Genomic DNA, 16,788 nt, shown 5'->3' on the forward strand with positions numbered 1-16,788 from the left:
TGAGGGGAATAATTATTTGTAAAATTTGCCTACCACACAATTTAATTGGACATGTGTTCTTATGCGTTCTACCACTGTGTGCTTCATGAATGCGCTCTGGTGGGACACGTATTAGAAGTAATTGGCGGCAGGTAACATATTTGCTGAGGTCATGTGTCCTTAAGCGCTCCACCGTTATGCGGTTCACGCATGCGCTCTAGGGAGACACATACTGAAGCTTTTTGTGGCTGGAAGTATAATTGTGGGGGTAATGTGTTCCAAAGACCTGAAGTCCGGTTAGTGTGAGTGTGATGCATAGTTTGTATAGGGACGCTTTTTTACACGTGAGTAGTGTGCATTCCTAGATGGTGGGGCATTTCATGCGGATTTGAACACACTTTGTGCACCAAAGAGGTGACAGTTTTTTTAGGTCTTTATGATATGTTTATTGGCTCCCTGTCTGTAGCGTCACCTGATTGGTGTGCACTAACAGGAAATGAGAATGGGAGAGTTTTTTCCATTAAGTATGTACAGAGGCATGTTTGGTGGAATCCTCCTTATGAGAGGCTGGTGGAGTGCACCAGAGATGGTTGAGCACTTCAACTTTTGACTGCTATATCCCCTGATGACCCCAATAAGGAAGAAACGCGTTGGGAGGTGGTCCTATCTAGGAATGGCGTAGCAATGCCTTTATGGATTCTTTTCCAATGATTTATAGGAGGGTTGTTTCCGCTATCTGGAAGTTAGACCTCTTACCAGATTGGTGAGATTGTTCTGATTATCAAATGTACACCCCCTATATGTGTAGACATTCACAATAAGATCATCAGTGGTACTGATTTATCCATGTTATGTCTGATCTGCCTTTCTATTGCAATTTTTTAAAAAAGGGGGAGACAGAAGCGCACAATAGGGTCTTATCCAGTGATATAAACGTTTCACAGATATGGATCCACTCACCTGGTTCAGTTGTGTGAAACACAACAACCATAAGCACAAATGGGTAGGATCCGATGAACTGCAGCAATCAGCCGGTCACTAGAATTGTATATATAGGAAGGAGAGAGGTCCGGCTTTCAGGATCGCGCTGTTCCAGTCCAAAGTTCACAAGGAGTTAATCCAAGGACCAAGCAGTGATTATAACTTTCTTTTTATTCCACAAACTCTACGCGTTTCGTGTACACACTGTATACTTCCTCAGGAGCAAAGTTACACTGGCATCACATTCCATTCTCCTTATATACTAACTCCCCCAGGAAGTGAGGTAGGTGCTCATTGCACTTAAAAAAATTCACACATAACTATCAACATAATGTAAAATCACAAAACTCACTAAAATTCATCTATAAAACACACTTCTATAGAAACACACAAATGTAAAACTTCACACTAGAAAAATTGTAAAACATTATAATAAAATTATGATTATACTCAATAAAAATCTAAAATTCTTGGTACATCATATCAATTAGCAGTACAACATTCACAAATCTCTTATATAACCGCACTTATATTTTCCTTTCAGTATTAACCCTTCATTCAACATATTATACTTTTACTTTCCTTATATTTCAGGCAGATGATCATATATTAATTAATGTATGTACTCCTATGCGGATTCGATCCTGCACAGCAGACCCATGCTCTGCACTCAAGAAACTTTTCTGTTCTCTCAGCCAAAGGCTCCACATCTCCAGAACTATCAGTTCCTTTTCAAGGCACCAGCCAACTATTCCAATCACAGTAAAATGCCGCCGATTGTATCTCTTTATATGTTAGCGATATGCTCATTCCCTTGCTGTAATGTTATAGCATGGACACCACACAATTATCAGATGCCAATACTACTCTAATCCTTAGCAGACAAATATGAAGAGCACCAAAATTATTTAAAGATGTCAGATATTTCATTTAAACCGTATGGTTGCAGAGTCTGCAACCTATGAATCCAGTAAATTTCCTTTCTCATCAGAATGACACTCCTGTTCACAGTGTCTTCTGAAACATAATCAATTGGGGCCACTTTAATACATGGGTTCTTCCCATGTTTTATAGTGCAATGTTTTGATACTCCATGGAACATAAAACCTTCAATTATATTGTGTCTGTGCGAATTCATGCGGTTATGCAGTTCTTGTGTGGTTTTACCCACATACTGTAAACCACATTCGCATTCTATCAGATATATCACAAAACTACTTTTACAATTCAGGGAAAACTTTATATCAAACACCTTATTATTCTGAATTGATCTGAATGTGGTCATATTATGCATAATCATGCCACAACACAGACACCGAGCGGTATTACATTTAAAGACTCCTGGTTTATTGCACTGTTCATCCCTAATTTTTTCTTTTTTCAGGCGACTAGGGGCCAGTATATTTCTAAGAGTAGAGGATCTTTTAAAGGTTAGTCCTGGTTTATTCGGTAGCATACTCCCCAACACTGGATCATTAAGAAGAACAGACCAATGATCCTGTAAAATATTCCTAATTTTTTTATTTTGTTTAGTAAAATTAGTTAAAAAGTTTAAGGAGAAACTATCATTCTCTTTTTCTTTTTTCTTAGGATTTACTAGGTCCATCTGTTCCAAACCTGCGCACTCATTATATGCTTTTTCTAGCAGTTTTTTTGGGTAGTTTTTCTCAATAAACCTATTTTTCAATTCCTTGGCTTGTGATACAAAATCTGACTCTAAACTACAATTTTTCTTAATCCTTTTATACTGGTTCTTCGGGACATTGATTAACCATTTATAATAATGGCCACTTTTAAAATCTAACAGACTATTTGCATCACACTTCTTAAAAAAAGTTTTAGTAAAAATCTTCCCTTCTGAATGGAAAATGGTCAGATCCAAATAATCTATACTCTCCATATTATATACCCATGAAAAGGTGAGACCCCAATCATTCCTCTGAATGCTCTCCAGAAATTATTCTATGTTATTACATTTATTATCAAAGACTATCATTAGGTCATCTATGTACCGTTTAAAAAATATAATATGCTCTGAAAAAATGGAATTTTCTATATAAATGAATTCAAAAATGGCCATAAATAGGTTAGCGAAAGTTGGCGCTACTTTCAAACCCATTGCAATTTTTTGGCAGTGTTACTGGTAGTCTCTTTATTCATAATCAGCTCCCTAACTAAACTAATCAAATCATTAATGTGTGGAGATTTGATTTTTATAATTGTGTTACACTATTTTAAACTTTTTTAAATTAAATGTTAAGTTTTAAGTTTTTAAGTTCTCTATTTCTCACTTGTAATATTTGCCTGATGAAGGGGATTTCTGAGCCCTGAAAGCTTGCAAATATATTTTCTCTGGTTAGCCAATAAAGGTATCATTCCTTGAATACTTTTCTCAGTTTTTTGGGGACATAATATTTATATTGACTGTAATCGGAAAGATATTGTCAAATGGGGTCCTTATTGTACTGAAAAATGTCTTATACCTGTGCATGCTTACTCCGTTAGTCTGGAGGGTCTTCCAGAATACCTTAAAGGACTTCGAAGAGCTTTTTTGGAAAAAGAGTCTGAGATATTACCTCCTCACTGCACCTATGACTGTGCTATTAATCTCATTCCTAATGCCAAATTACCCAAGGCTCGCTTGAATAACTTGTCTGGCCCTGAGCAGTCGGCCATGAAAGCCTATATTAACAAAAGTTTACAAAAAGGTCATATTCGCCCTTCCTCATCAGCTTTAGCTGCCGGATTCTTTTTTGTTAAAAAGAAAGATGGAGGTCTCCATCCCTGCCTCGATTTCCGAGAATAAATTAAAATAACAGTTAAAAATACTTATCCGCTTTTACTTATCCCCGGTCTATATAATCAGCTTTCCGGGGCCAAATAGTTTTCCAAGCTGGATCTCAGAGGGGCATGAAATCTGATACGGATTTGTGAGGGTGATGAGTGGAAGACAGCATTTTTGATGTCTGAAGGTCTCTTTGAAAACCTCGTCATGCCTTTTTGTCTAACGAATGCACCCGCGGTTTTTCAAAATTTTATAAATTATATTTTTTCTGATTATATTGGGAGATTTATTGTGGTTTATTTGGATGATATTCTAATTTTCTCACCTGACCTGGATTCACATTATAAATATGTTTGGTTCTGCAAAGATTTAGAGATAATTGTTTGTTCGCTAAAATTGAAAAATCTACTTTTTCTGTTCAAGAAATATAATTTTTGGGTTTCATTGTGTCAGCCTCCTGGATTAAAATGGATCCTGGGAAAGTTCAGGCCAGCATAGATTGGGTTCACTCATTGACCTCAAGGCTCTGCAGTGCTTTTTAGAGTTTGCAAATTATTACATAAAATTTGTTAAGGGATTTTCTCAGATTGTCAAGCCTCTTACGAACCTCACTCGTAAAGGGGCAGAGTTAAAGGTTTGGTCGCCGGAAGAGGTTGGGGCTTTTGAAAATTTGAAGAAATGTTTTATGTCTGTTCATGTTCTTGTGCAACCAGACCTCAAGAGGCCGTTTATTGGGAGATAGATGCTTCTGAGTTCGGGGTGGGGGCTGTATTGTCTCAAGGTCCTGAAACTTTAACTAACCTGCGACCATGTGCCTTTTCTAAAAACATTTCTCCTGCTGAAAGAAACTATCGTGTTGGTAATCGGGAGTTGCTTGCTGTCAAGTTGGCTTTTGAAGAGTGGAGGAATTTTTTGGAAGGAGCTATTCATCCAGTCATCATGGTGACAGATCACAAAAATCTAGCTTATATTGAATGTGCCAAGCAGTTGACGCCTAGACAGGCCCGATGGTCTTTATTTTTTTCACAATTTAATTTTTTTATTACGTTCAGACCAGGGTCTAAGAATGCGAGGGCGGATGCCCTGTCTCGTAGTCTTGATTCTGTGCCCCCTCCAGAACCTCCTTACTCAATTCTTCCTCAGGGTATTGTTGTGACCATGGTTTACTCTGAGCTGGAAGCTGAAATCCGTACTGCTCAGTCCTTGGCTCCTTCCATTACCCCTGAATGCTAGCTGTTTGTCCCTGTGTATCTTAGATTATGTATTTTGAAGGAATTCCATGACTCTGTGTTGAGTGGTCATCCTGGGGTCACTGCCATCCAGAAGGCAGTTTCTAGACTCTTTTGGTGGTCCACTATGCATAAGGATATTAGAGATCTGCTTCTGACACTTGTGCATGCGCCATAGTACACCATGGACTCATTTGTACATGGATTTCATTTCAGATTTACTGTTGTCTGAGAGGATGACTGCTGTTTGGGTGGTAGTCGATCTCTTCAGCAAACAAGCTCACTTCGTCCCATTATCTGGGTTACCCAAAGCTGAAACTCTCTCCAAACAGTTTATTATTCATGTGGTATGATTGCATAGGATTCCTCTAAATATTATATCAGATAGGGGTGTACAATTTGTCTCTAGATTTTGGAGGGCTTTCTGCAGAAAACTGGGGATTAATTTGTCCTTTTCCTCTGCTTATCACCCTGAAACTAATGGTCAGACAGAGAGGACAAATCATTCATTGGAGCAAATTTTAAGATGTTTTGTAACCAATCAGCAGGAGAATTGGTCATCATTTCTTCCTCTGGCTGAGTTTGCCTTTAACAGTCAGGTTAATCAGTCCAAGGGAACACTAATTTATTAAATAAACATTAAAAAACACCTTCCCAGTGAAATTTTTTGGCAAATGCCACAATAAAGAAAAAAGAGAGACCTACTCTGAGATGCTGCACAGCCCTATAATTCATCTGATACCTGCCTGACTGTGGAGGTTGGCACCCTAAGAAACCATTTTGGTGCTCCCACTCAACGAGGGCTATCCCTCACTCCCCTACCAGTCCCTGATTTGACAGGTAGGAAAACAATGTCCAGATAGTGCAGAAATGAAAAATCAGAATGCCCTAGAACCAGTGCAGAATCCCAGACAAACAATATTCAAATAATAAAAACCAAATATATCCACATCATGATATCCTATGACCCATAATATGCCCACAGGGCATGATAATAAGCACCAATATTCCCAGCTCAGGGGTATACAATTAGATGAAAAGAATCATAGTGGTCACTTATCATGTATGGAGGAACCCCGACGTGTTTCTGCGCCATAGCGGTTCATCAGGAGGTATAACCGATGCTGTTGATGTCCATGCCTGATACCAAGATGCTGCTTAATGGGCATTCTCATTCCTCCGGTGTCTATTGAGGGAAGCTTGGAATATGAGTTGCAAAGGATCATCGATTCCCGAATGGTCCATAATTCCCTTCAATATCTGGTTCATTGGAAGGGGTATGGACCTGAGGAACGGTCCTGGGTCCCAGCTCATTCTGTAAGGGCTGATTGGTTGGTCCACGCCTTTTATCGAAGGCTTCCTGAGAAACCTGGGGATCCGGTGGCCCCCTTGAAGAGGGGGTACTGTCACAATCTCCACTCTGTTCCTGTCTGATATGTTACTTTGTGTAGGACCTGTCTGTTTGGTTGTGCTGCATCTGTGCTGCAATCATCTGTGTTCACTTTCCTTGATTAGAGAAAGAAACAGCCACACTCAAATAGTGCAAATATAACCACTATTTGAGTGCGGCTGTTTCCTTCTCTGGTCATTATTTTTGATTTTTCCAAGTTCATCCTGCACCTTCTGATTTTACAGAGTGCGCATCATTTAATTTTCTTGTTCATTGTCCTTGATTAGACTTCTACTTAAGCGTGCTAGCTCCCCCACCCAGTCTCAGTCGTACACATGCTGCTGCCTGTGTAAGACTGATCCCTCTGTGCTCTGTGCCTGACCTAGCTTGACTTGATTCTCTTCCCAGACTTAGACCCTTTGCTTATGACCTGACTTCTCTTGTGCCTGCTCCCTGTAATCTGCCTTGCCTTTTCTGCTTTTCCTGACCTCGGCTCATGTATTAGATATCGTTTCTGACTTCCCTTTGCTGTACTGCACCATTTCCTGTACCTGGCCTCGGATTGTTTGACCTCCCCGTTACTTAATCTGTAAGTAGTATACTTTACTATCTGTTATTGTAGTCTTTCTCTCCACCTCTGGGACTAATTATTATTATAGTGACTCGCATCACACAAAGCCTGGTTTAGCCCCAAATTTTCCACACCATAAGATTACATCAACACATAAAGCATTTTTAATCTTAAATATTTTAGTCAGACCCACCAGGTGTTGCCTTTAAAGGTCTATGAATGATTCGATTACCCTCCTTATTGTTTTTTTCTGGCTTTGCACTTTGTGCAAAGCCTTTATGAGTGTAAAAGTAAATCAATTCCACTTTCAAAATAATTAAATGAGGCCTTCCAGTTGTTGCCTTCAAGGGTTTTGGATGACTGGATCACCCTTACTATATATTTTTTTGTTTTATGAGTGTAGAAGTATCGGAACTACACTTTGTTACTTTTTTATGAGGCACTCCACTTGGGGCCTTCAAAAGTGTAGAGATTACCCTGCTCATAATTTTTGGCAGGCTTTACAGTGAGTGTAGAGCTTTTATGAGTGTAGTATCAACTGCTCTTATTTCACAATGTTTGAATGAGTTACTAAAACTGGTGTCTTTAAAGGGTGTATGGATGACCCAGCTTGTAATTTTTAGCAGGCTTTCCACTGTGTGCAGAGCTTTTGTGAATGTAGAAGTACTACAACTACACATTGTTCACAAAAAGGTTCCCGCCAGTCACAGGTGTTGGCTGGTGAGAGTATACATCAGATGGTGCCTGTTCAATAAATAGGAAGGAATATGGTTGTTTATTATTTTCTGTCTTTTACAGGTGCAATGGGCTTTAGTGGATTAGGCATAAAGGTTAGTATAACTTTGCTTTTTAATTTTTATTTCAAGTAAAGGTATCAGTGTCTTTATTTCAATTAAAGGACTTTGCACTTACTGGGATTCTTTTTACAATCTAAAAATGCGGTTAGCAATGGGGGTGTCTTATAGACTCCTCTCCTTTACTAACCTACTATCCCGTGATGTCAGCAGCCATAAAAAAGGTGACATCAACCCCAAGCCTATTTTGCCACTTCCCACCACACCAGGGCAAGTGGGAAGAGCTGGGCAAAGCACCAGTATTGGCACATCTAATAGATGCACCTTTTCTGTGGGGGCTGCAAACTGCTATTGTTACACTGGGAAGGGCCAATACCATGGCTGAGAATACCAGCCCTCAGCTGTTTGCTTTAGCTTGACTGGTTGTCAAAAATGAGTGTGGGGACCCAACACCTTTTTAAAATTATTTATTTAAATAAAAAAATGGTGTGGGGACCTCTCTTTTCTAGATAACCAACCATGGTAAAGCTGACAGCATTGGGTTGCAGCCCCCAGCTATTGGTTTGCCTGTGCTTGTGCTAGTTATTAAAAATAGAGGAACCGCATGTCCTTTACTTATTCCTTGCTCAGGTGTCAGCTGATGAATACTGTAATATGGACTTCAGATCTTACTGTCAGCACATAAACAGAGGACAGCTTCCAAGTATCGTAAAGAAGTGCAATTGTGAAGGAATCATGATATTCCAATTTGCCAAACATAGACACAAACTAAAGTGCAAAACTAATTAAATTGTTGATATTAATAATATTAACAACATGATAAATGTACTTTATAGGGATTTTTATGATTTGAAGGAAATGTTTACTTTTTTTAAGGTTTGAATTATTTTTACTGCTCCCCCTTATTATTGAAATCTGATTTAGCTCCAGTGGCGCTCTCATTCCTGTTCCTATCAATAATTGGGTTTCCACTAATACAACATAACAGCACCCCCACTTCCCCTACATATGGTTTGCCTATGGAGTTAATAGAATTTTACATCTAAAGTTTATTAGGTATAGTTATTGGAGAACACTGGATTGTGCATAGTGGAAGGATGTTAAATTTTAAACTTTAAATTCTTTGCCTTCCTCTTTACACTATTTTCAAGAGCAAATTTTCCCACCATTTTGTCATGATGAATCGATCAAAGCTGCTTTACTAGTAGGAACTACGGCCTACTTTTTTGGCTAAGCCAATTCAATTTACTGTTAACATATTGATAAAAAAAAGTTTCATTATAGTTACCATTTGTTCAGTGTTTAGTTATGTAATACTGTTAGGAAACAAATATTTACACAGTAGACACTGTGTTTTACAAATGTACTTACTAACACAGGTTGGAGCTGGATCCCATCCATTTATTGTGCATTTACGGGGTTTATTAGGCTCTGGATGAAGCACATACCCATAATCACACTTCACAACAATTTCTTCTCCATGTCTGTAAACAGCTTTCCTTGCATCCACACTTCCTTTTTGCACTTGAGGAGGGTTGCAAGTTATTTCTAGTAAAAATTGTAAATAAGGAAAGTAAGTAAAACACTGGGTAAATGATACAACATGCATAAATATCAAATCATGCCATACTATGGTTGCTTTTGTGATTAGCAGGCAAATTTTAAGCAAATTACAAGAGTAATATTACAAAGAAGAATTTGGAGGTAGGAGAGTCTTGTTTTTTGAAGAATATGTATAATACTAAACATCCATTTACTTTTTAATTATGCATTGTTATTATACTTTTACTAACCTGTATGAAAAATGTAATAAATCACTCTGTACTATGTATAGTTACTAGAGTTGAGCGACTTTTGTTTTTTTAGGGTCGAGTTTCGTTTCATGAAACCCGACTTTTCCAAAAGTCGGGTCGAGCAAAATGGGCCAACTATAGGGAAAGTCGGGGGTCCGACCGAAACACGAAACCCAATGTAAGTCAATGGGGAATTAAAGTCGGCAGTGAGAGGAGGACAGGACACACACCTACAGTGCCCATTTGAATGCCAAAAGCATCAATTCTTATTACTTAAGCTTGTCAACCTTAATTTACTTCATAATACTAGTTACGCACTGAAAAATGGGGGTTATTTGGCTACAGTTGTGGGGGGGTAGGGCTGGCTCCAGGTTTTCGTGGGCCCAGGGCCAAAGAGCGCCCCTTTAACACATACCACAACTCATGATGCTCCGATACGGCAGAAAAATAGCAGTATAGTACAATGAAAAATACTTCACTTCTTACATCTCATGACTGATATCCATTTTAAATTCTCCAATACCTCCAAAAATGGACAGTACATAACTCCATACAGTATTATGGCCAGCGCTTAATGCGCTATACAGAGTAATGAGGCCCATATATTTCTCCATATGGAATCATTGATCCCATATAATGTTTCAAACCGTATATGATGAGCTCCACATAATGCTATAGTATATGTTGGTCCCAATGGATGAAGCTCCACTGTCTTATGGCCCCAAATAATGCTCCATATATAATGGGCCCCATTTCTACTGCTCTAGTGTATAATGGGCCCTGTAAATGCTGCTCCAGTGTCTGATGTCCACCCTTGGAATGCTCCAGTGTATGGTGGGCCCCATATATCATTCACCAGAGTATAGTGCTCCCCAAAAATTGCTGTCCCAACATTGAAAACAATTACATAAGTCTCCTTGCTAGGGAATCCCTGCACTACTCTGAACTCCTTGTCGTCCCCATCTTCCATCTCACTGCACTTGGCTGTTTAGGCCCTCCCACCAGCAGAGACACTTTTGTGTACTATGCAGTGCCCTGTGCCAGTGCCATCACCCATGAGTATGCCCCCCACCTGCTCAAGGAACCTGCACTTTCATCTGCACCTTCCTCTTTGTCACCGTGTAAGGTGGTATAGTATGTGGGAAGGGGAACCAGAGTTTCCTCTGGGTCAGATTCTGGCAGTGTATAGTGTGAGGGGAATGTAGTGGTCTGGGTCAATGTACCAGCAGCATCATCCAGCAGTGGCTGGGCCTCAGTGCACTTGTGGCGTCCCCAAGAGTACGGTTGCCACTGTGGCATTACCTTCCTCCTAGGGAGTGTGTTGTCAAGCTTGGGAGCAACAAAGGATCTCTCTAGCAGTGAAACCAACACACAACACATTTCCCACTCCAGGCTAGCAGGGAGACCTCTGAACCTGACTGCTGAGGAGCTGCTCTCTGTGGTCGGGAGGAGGTAAGTTAGGGCACTGTGCAGGGAAGGGGAAGTGTGTGGACATGAGAAGGGGAGCTGGAGGATGAGCAGAGTTAAGGCTCACTCCTAGCTGGAGCGCATGGTCCCGATTCTGGTCTCCGAGTTTGTAGGGACATTGACGTTCCTGCAGCAGAAACCGGGGGAAGTAGAAGCTATAAATGCCCTGTACCCAACTAAGGCTCGGAGGCCCCAGCATCGATGTGTGGGAGCCAGAAGGAAAAGGCTACAGCTGTCTGCCATACAAGTAAAGTCTGAGGAACATCTGTTAGACAGGAGGCGCTTCAGTGAACCACGGTCCTGTGAGTGCTTCCCCCACAAGCGCTAGAAAGGAGATGTTCAGGAAGGTACATGTTGGTGGAGTGTTGGAAGGGAGCTTTCCATTTTGGTCCCGGAGGTTGGCTGAGGTCCTGACCCGGAGGACACAGCACGGAGGCAGGCATCTGTGTAACCTGCAGACTGTGAGTAAAGCTTTGGAACTGCACGCTCTGGTGTCCTACAGTTATTCCAGCACCGCTACATCTGGGTACCAGCACCTACACCACCTGTGCCTTTCCCCCATCACTACATCTACACTTCCCTGGGACTCCAGCTCCACCTGTGGGGAGCTTCACCATCTTTGCTGCACAACACCATCAGTCCCAGAGGATCTGCATGCAGCGTCGGCCTAACATCTATGTTGCCGAACACCACAGGTGGCGTCAAACTATCTATATAAACTCTCTACCATTATACCACGCCATTTACATGGGCGCCCAGGGCCACCGTCCGGGTCACCGCTGCTGTGACACATCCCACTGACACCGGCCCGCTACCGAGTACCCCACAGCCCTGGGAGGGCGACCCATATGCCGATATGCCGACTGCTGATCGGGCGGCGTTATTTCCACGAACCTCCAAACAGCGTCCATGAAGGCAAAGTTTTTGGTTTCTGGGGGCAGTATGATTGCAAAGCTGAACCTTAAAGGAATGTCCAAAAGGGCACCACCAGGAGTGGAGCCTGTGGCTTAATTGGACTCCACCCGGGAAACCACAACCATGCCACCTAAAGAAAAGATGCACACTTTGAAAGCTTTGTCGATTCTGTGTGTGGTGTGGTATGTGTGTTTGTAGTTGTGCTAGCGATTTCTCAGCTTTATTCCGTTAACAACCGAGACTCCGGCATGCCCCCGCAGTACGCGTCAAGCTTACTAGAGGGATAAGCGAGGCTCTGGTACGTGAGATCGAGCAATAACAGGTCTAGCATTCCTGTACATGTCCAGGGCTGCATGCATGCTACACTGAAAGGACCAGCTTTTGTCGCTTACAGGTGCAGATAACCTGCTGAACTCCATTAGTGATGGGGATCTGGGATTCAGATTACTCCCCACGAACGAACGATGATTTCCCAGTAAGTTCAGGTCAACCGCAATTCCGGAGTTAGGCCTAACCGTCATTCCTGAAAAAATTACGTGTCCAAACCACAGGTGCTGTAGCTTGCTTAACAGCTCGGCAGCCGTTCTCAGGCCAGTATGGATTCAACAACATTGTAGAAAGTTGATAAAGGGTACAGTTTCACCGGATAACACGTATATATGTAGCCTAGTTTACACATTAAAAATATATGTCTATAGATCAGGAGGCAGACTCAGATGTCCTCAGGCCCAGTATGGATTTGACCAGATTGTACAAAGTTGAGAAAGGGTACTTTATCACTGGATAGCAGGTATATATAGCATAGTTTAAACATGTAAAATCTCCGTGTTCTCAGTATGGATTACACAGCAATCTAAAAAGTGGAAAAAAGGAAATGCATTTGAGGCGTACACAACTATATACTTTTGGTGTTATTTTTAAATCTTCATATATATTTCTGTCTCAGTAATACAGTCCAGCCTCTCCGCAATAGGAAAGGAGATGCATACAATTACTGACATAAAGGCTAGTGATTGCAGAAATCTAGGAATTACTATTCACGGGGAAAACTTCCGTCACAATTCTCATAGGCGATGCTGACCCTCAATTAATTTGTGTTGAGAAAGTGAAAACATTTTTTTGTGAATAAAGTCTTGCTGTATCGCACTTCCGTTGATTCCATCACTGTTACTCATTTCAATCAAATTTTTATCACAGGGAGCGATGTAAACATGGTGCTCACTGGCTATCATGATCTGTCACGTAACTTTGGAGTGCAAAAGACAGAAGCCACAGGCCGTAGGCGATTCTATTTGATTGGCATGAGAGGGCACATTTTAAAATGTGCGCCGGAATGTCACATGTTTGTGAGTAGGAAAACTGTGAAAGCTGATGATAAACCACCACTGCATGTCATTGTGAGTCGATGTCCATAAGAAATGGAAGCCATTGATCATCTGGAGCTAGAGCCCGGTCAGCAGGACAGGGCATAGCTACATCTTAACCATCATCTTTCTGTTCAATCAATTTGTAGTGGCACTCCCAGTGAAGGATTTGACGGCCCAGACTACACAGCGGAGGAGCAGGGAGAGGTAAACATTGCAAATGCTGGGGCCCTGCCCAAGCAAGGGGGGCACACTCGTGGGTGTCGGTACTGGCACTGGGCCCCTCATAGTACAGCGGTGTGTCTGACGGCGGGTGTGCACCACCACCGTCAGACACTTGATTGCACTATGAGTGACCCTGTGCCAGTTCCCGCGCCCAAGAGTCGGCCTACCCACCTGTCCAGGGCAAAGGCACTCGCATGGTTTCGTGCGCTAGGTGGTGACCCCGGCCATGGGGGGGGCAGCCCAGTTAGGGCGGTTTATAAAGTGGCATATGTTGATGTGGGACATTCAGCTGCTGCACAAGGCGAAATAGGTCAAGTTCGCGGAATAGGAGGAGGACCAAAGCAAGCCATTTTTCTGGCAACCTATGTGTCATCAAGGGAAGGTGGGACAAAATCCTTTGAAACCCATGCATGGTTCATTTTAATGAAGGTTAGATCATCCACATTTTGGGTTGACAGACGGGTCCTTTTTTCTGTCAGGATTGATCCAGCTGCACTGAAGACTCTTTCCGATAGCACACTTGCAGCTGGGCAAGCGAGCTTCTGTAAGGCATATTGTGCCAATTCAGGCCAGGTGTCCAGTTTAGCGGCCCAATAGTCAAAGGGGAATGACCTGTGCGGTAGAACATCGATATGGGAGGAAAAGTAGTTTGTAACCATAGTTGACAACTGCTGTCTCCTGTCACTTTCCATCGATGCAGTATTACCAGTTGTGTGAGCGGTACTTGAAAAATCAGTCCACAACATTGTCATGAAACCCCTGTCTCCAACGCCACTTCTGCTGTGTGCACCACGAACACCTCTGCCAAGCTGCCCCCGGCCCGTACGGCTCGTGTGAGAACCATCACCGCTGCTGTGTGCTGGGAATACCTCAACCAACCGGTTTACCAGAGTTGCTTGTTTATTAGCCAATATTAGGTCAAGGTTCTCCTGTGGCATGATGTTTTGTAATTTGCCTTTATAGCGTGGATCCAGGATGCTGGCCAACCAGTATTCATCATCATCCATCATTTTGGCAATGCGGGGGTCCCTTTTTAGGATCTGCAAGGCATAATCTGACATGTGGGCCAATGTTTCCGGTGTCAATGATGCACTGCTAGTGCTGGTTGGAGGAGCACTTTCTGGCAAATCCACATCCCTCCAGTCACGCACAAACCCTGTACCAGACCTTGCCATGCCAACATTTTCACTTGCCCCACGAGATGCATCCTCCTCCCCTAAGTAATCATCCCCATCATCATCCTCCTCCTCCTCTTCTTCCTCCACCTCATCCAGGAGAGGTCCCTGAGCAGACAATGGCTGAATGTCATCAAGGATTCCCTCCTCCTTGACAACATTGGCTGCAGACGCCTGCTCCTTAAGGTGCGTCAAAGTTTGCAAGAGCAGACACATAAGTGGGATGCTCATGCTTAGGATGGCGTCGTCTGCGCTTACCAGCCGTGTGCATTCCTCAAAACACTGAAGGACTTTACAGAGGTCTTTCAGCTTCGACCACTGCACACCTGTCAACTCCATGTCTGCTCTCGTGCCTGGCCGTGTATCCTCCCACAAATGCATTATGGCCTGCCTCTGTTCGCACAGCCGCTCAACCATGTGCAGGGTGGAGTTCCACCTTGTTGCAATGTCGATAATGAGGTGGTGGTTGGGAAGGTGGAGCAATCGCTGCAGCTTCTGCTTACGAATGGAGTGTACAGGCGACCGGCGGATGTGCACGCACAGTCTTCGCACCTTCTGGAGAAGGGCTGTTAACTCCGGATAATTGTTGAGGAAGCACTGCACCACCAGGTTCAAGGTGTGAGCCTAGCAAGGTATGTGGCTGAGTTTTGAAAGGGCTATGGCTGCCACAAAATTACGGCCGTTATCACTAACTACCTTGCCTGCCTCAAGATGTATACTGCCCAGCCATGACTCAGTTTGTCGCTGAAAGTACTCGGCCAGCACCTCCGTGGTGTGTCTATCGCCCAAACACATCATCTGCAACACAGCCTGCTGACGCTTTCCACTAGCTGCTTGATAGGGGGACACCTTATGTGCAACAGTGGCAGCTGCAGATGGAGTGCTCATACGACTGCGCTCTGTGGATGAGCTTTCGCTTCTGGAGGAGGAGGAGGGTCGAACGCCTACAGCCAACTGTTTCCTATACCGTGGGCTAGGCAGCACTGTCCCACCACCGCTGTCCCCTGTGAACCCTGCATCCACCACATTAACCCAGTGCACAGTGATGGACACGTAACGGCCCTGGCCATGCCGACTGGACCATGCATCTGTTGTGAGGTGCACCTTTCCACTCACTGAATGCTTGAGTGCATGGACAATGCGGTCTTTCACATGATGGTGGAGGGCTGGGATGGCTTTGCGAGAGAAGAAGTGGCGACTGGGTAGGTCATAGCGTGGTACTGCATATGCCATGAGTTCGCGGAAAGCTGCGCTTTCCACCAACCGATAGGGCATCATCTTTAACGAGATTAGTTTGGCAATGTGGGTGTTCAAACCCAGTGTACGCGGATTAGAGACTGAGTACTTTCTTGACCTACTCATAGTCTCTGGGAGGGTGAGCTGGACTTGAGAGCTGCATATGGTGGAACTAGCAGTGGACAGGGCGGACTGAGAGAGGGTTGATGATGGTCATGGAGTTGGTGTTCTTTCTGATGGCCTAGATTCAGTCTCGTTGATATAACAGTGGGATTCCCTGACTGCTTTGGCCTTGCAACGACACGTCAACATTTGCTGCTGTGCTAACCGGTGGGCTTACAGTGGGGGAAACAATGTAGCGTTGCTGACTACCTTCTTTGTGATCAGTTGCACATGTGGTACTTGAGGTTTGGTGTTGTGTCCACGCTTGCAAGTGCATGCTGGTTAAATGTCTAAGCATGCAACTGGTATTCACATTTTTCAGATTTTTCCCTCGGCTAAAGGTCTTTTCGCACTTCTTACAGATAACCTTGGCCTGATCTTGAGGATTTTGTTCAAAAAAGTGCCACACTGCACTCTTCCTACTTTGGAAGACATTTTGCGGCCTAGCACGCTGTGCTATTTTGACCGTCTGGACAAGCTGTCCAGCAACTCTTTTGATTTTTGGAACCTGTCTTAGGAGTGCTCCGGGCCTGCCAGATAACAGCTGTTGCGATGTCGATGTCTGCTGTGGATGCTCCTCCTCCTCATCTGAGCTATTGGAAGCACCACCCTCTTCCCCCAATGGATGCCAATCTGGGTCAACAACTGGGTCATCCATCACCTCCTCTTCAATGTCATGTGCACCTTCCTCTGTGTCACCGTGTATGGTGGTATAGTATGCG

At 43.2% G+C, this 16,788-nt stretch overlaps 1 protein-coding gene across 3 annotated transcripts in view; it reads right to left on the minus strand.

The window, feature by feature from the left end:
* The window catches only part of CFH (complement factor H), a 712,377-nt gene that overhangs the window by 518,650 nt on the left and 176,939 nt on the right, over positions 1-16,788 (minus strand). For all 3 annotated transcript variants that reach the window (XM_073582879.1, XM_073582878.1, XM_073582877.1), the window contains exon 7: positions 9,101-9,277. In XM_073582879.1, the coding sequence (XP_073438980.1) occupies positions 9,101-9,277 (177 nt within the window). The remainder of the gene's footprint in view (positions 1-9,100; positions 9,278-16,788) is intronic.

The sequence above is a fragment of the Dendrobates tinctorius genome, unplaced genomic scaffold, assembly GCF_039654945.1.
Source record: "Dendrobates tinctorius isolate UK_male_01 unplaced genomic scaffold, ASM3965494v1 ptg000074l, whole genome shotgun sequence".
Classification (NCBI taxonomy): domain Eukaryota; kingdom Metazoa; phylum Chordata; class Amphibia; order Anura; family Dendrobatidae; genus Dendrobates; species Dendrobates tinctorius.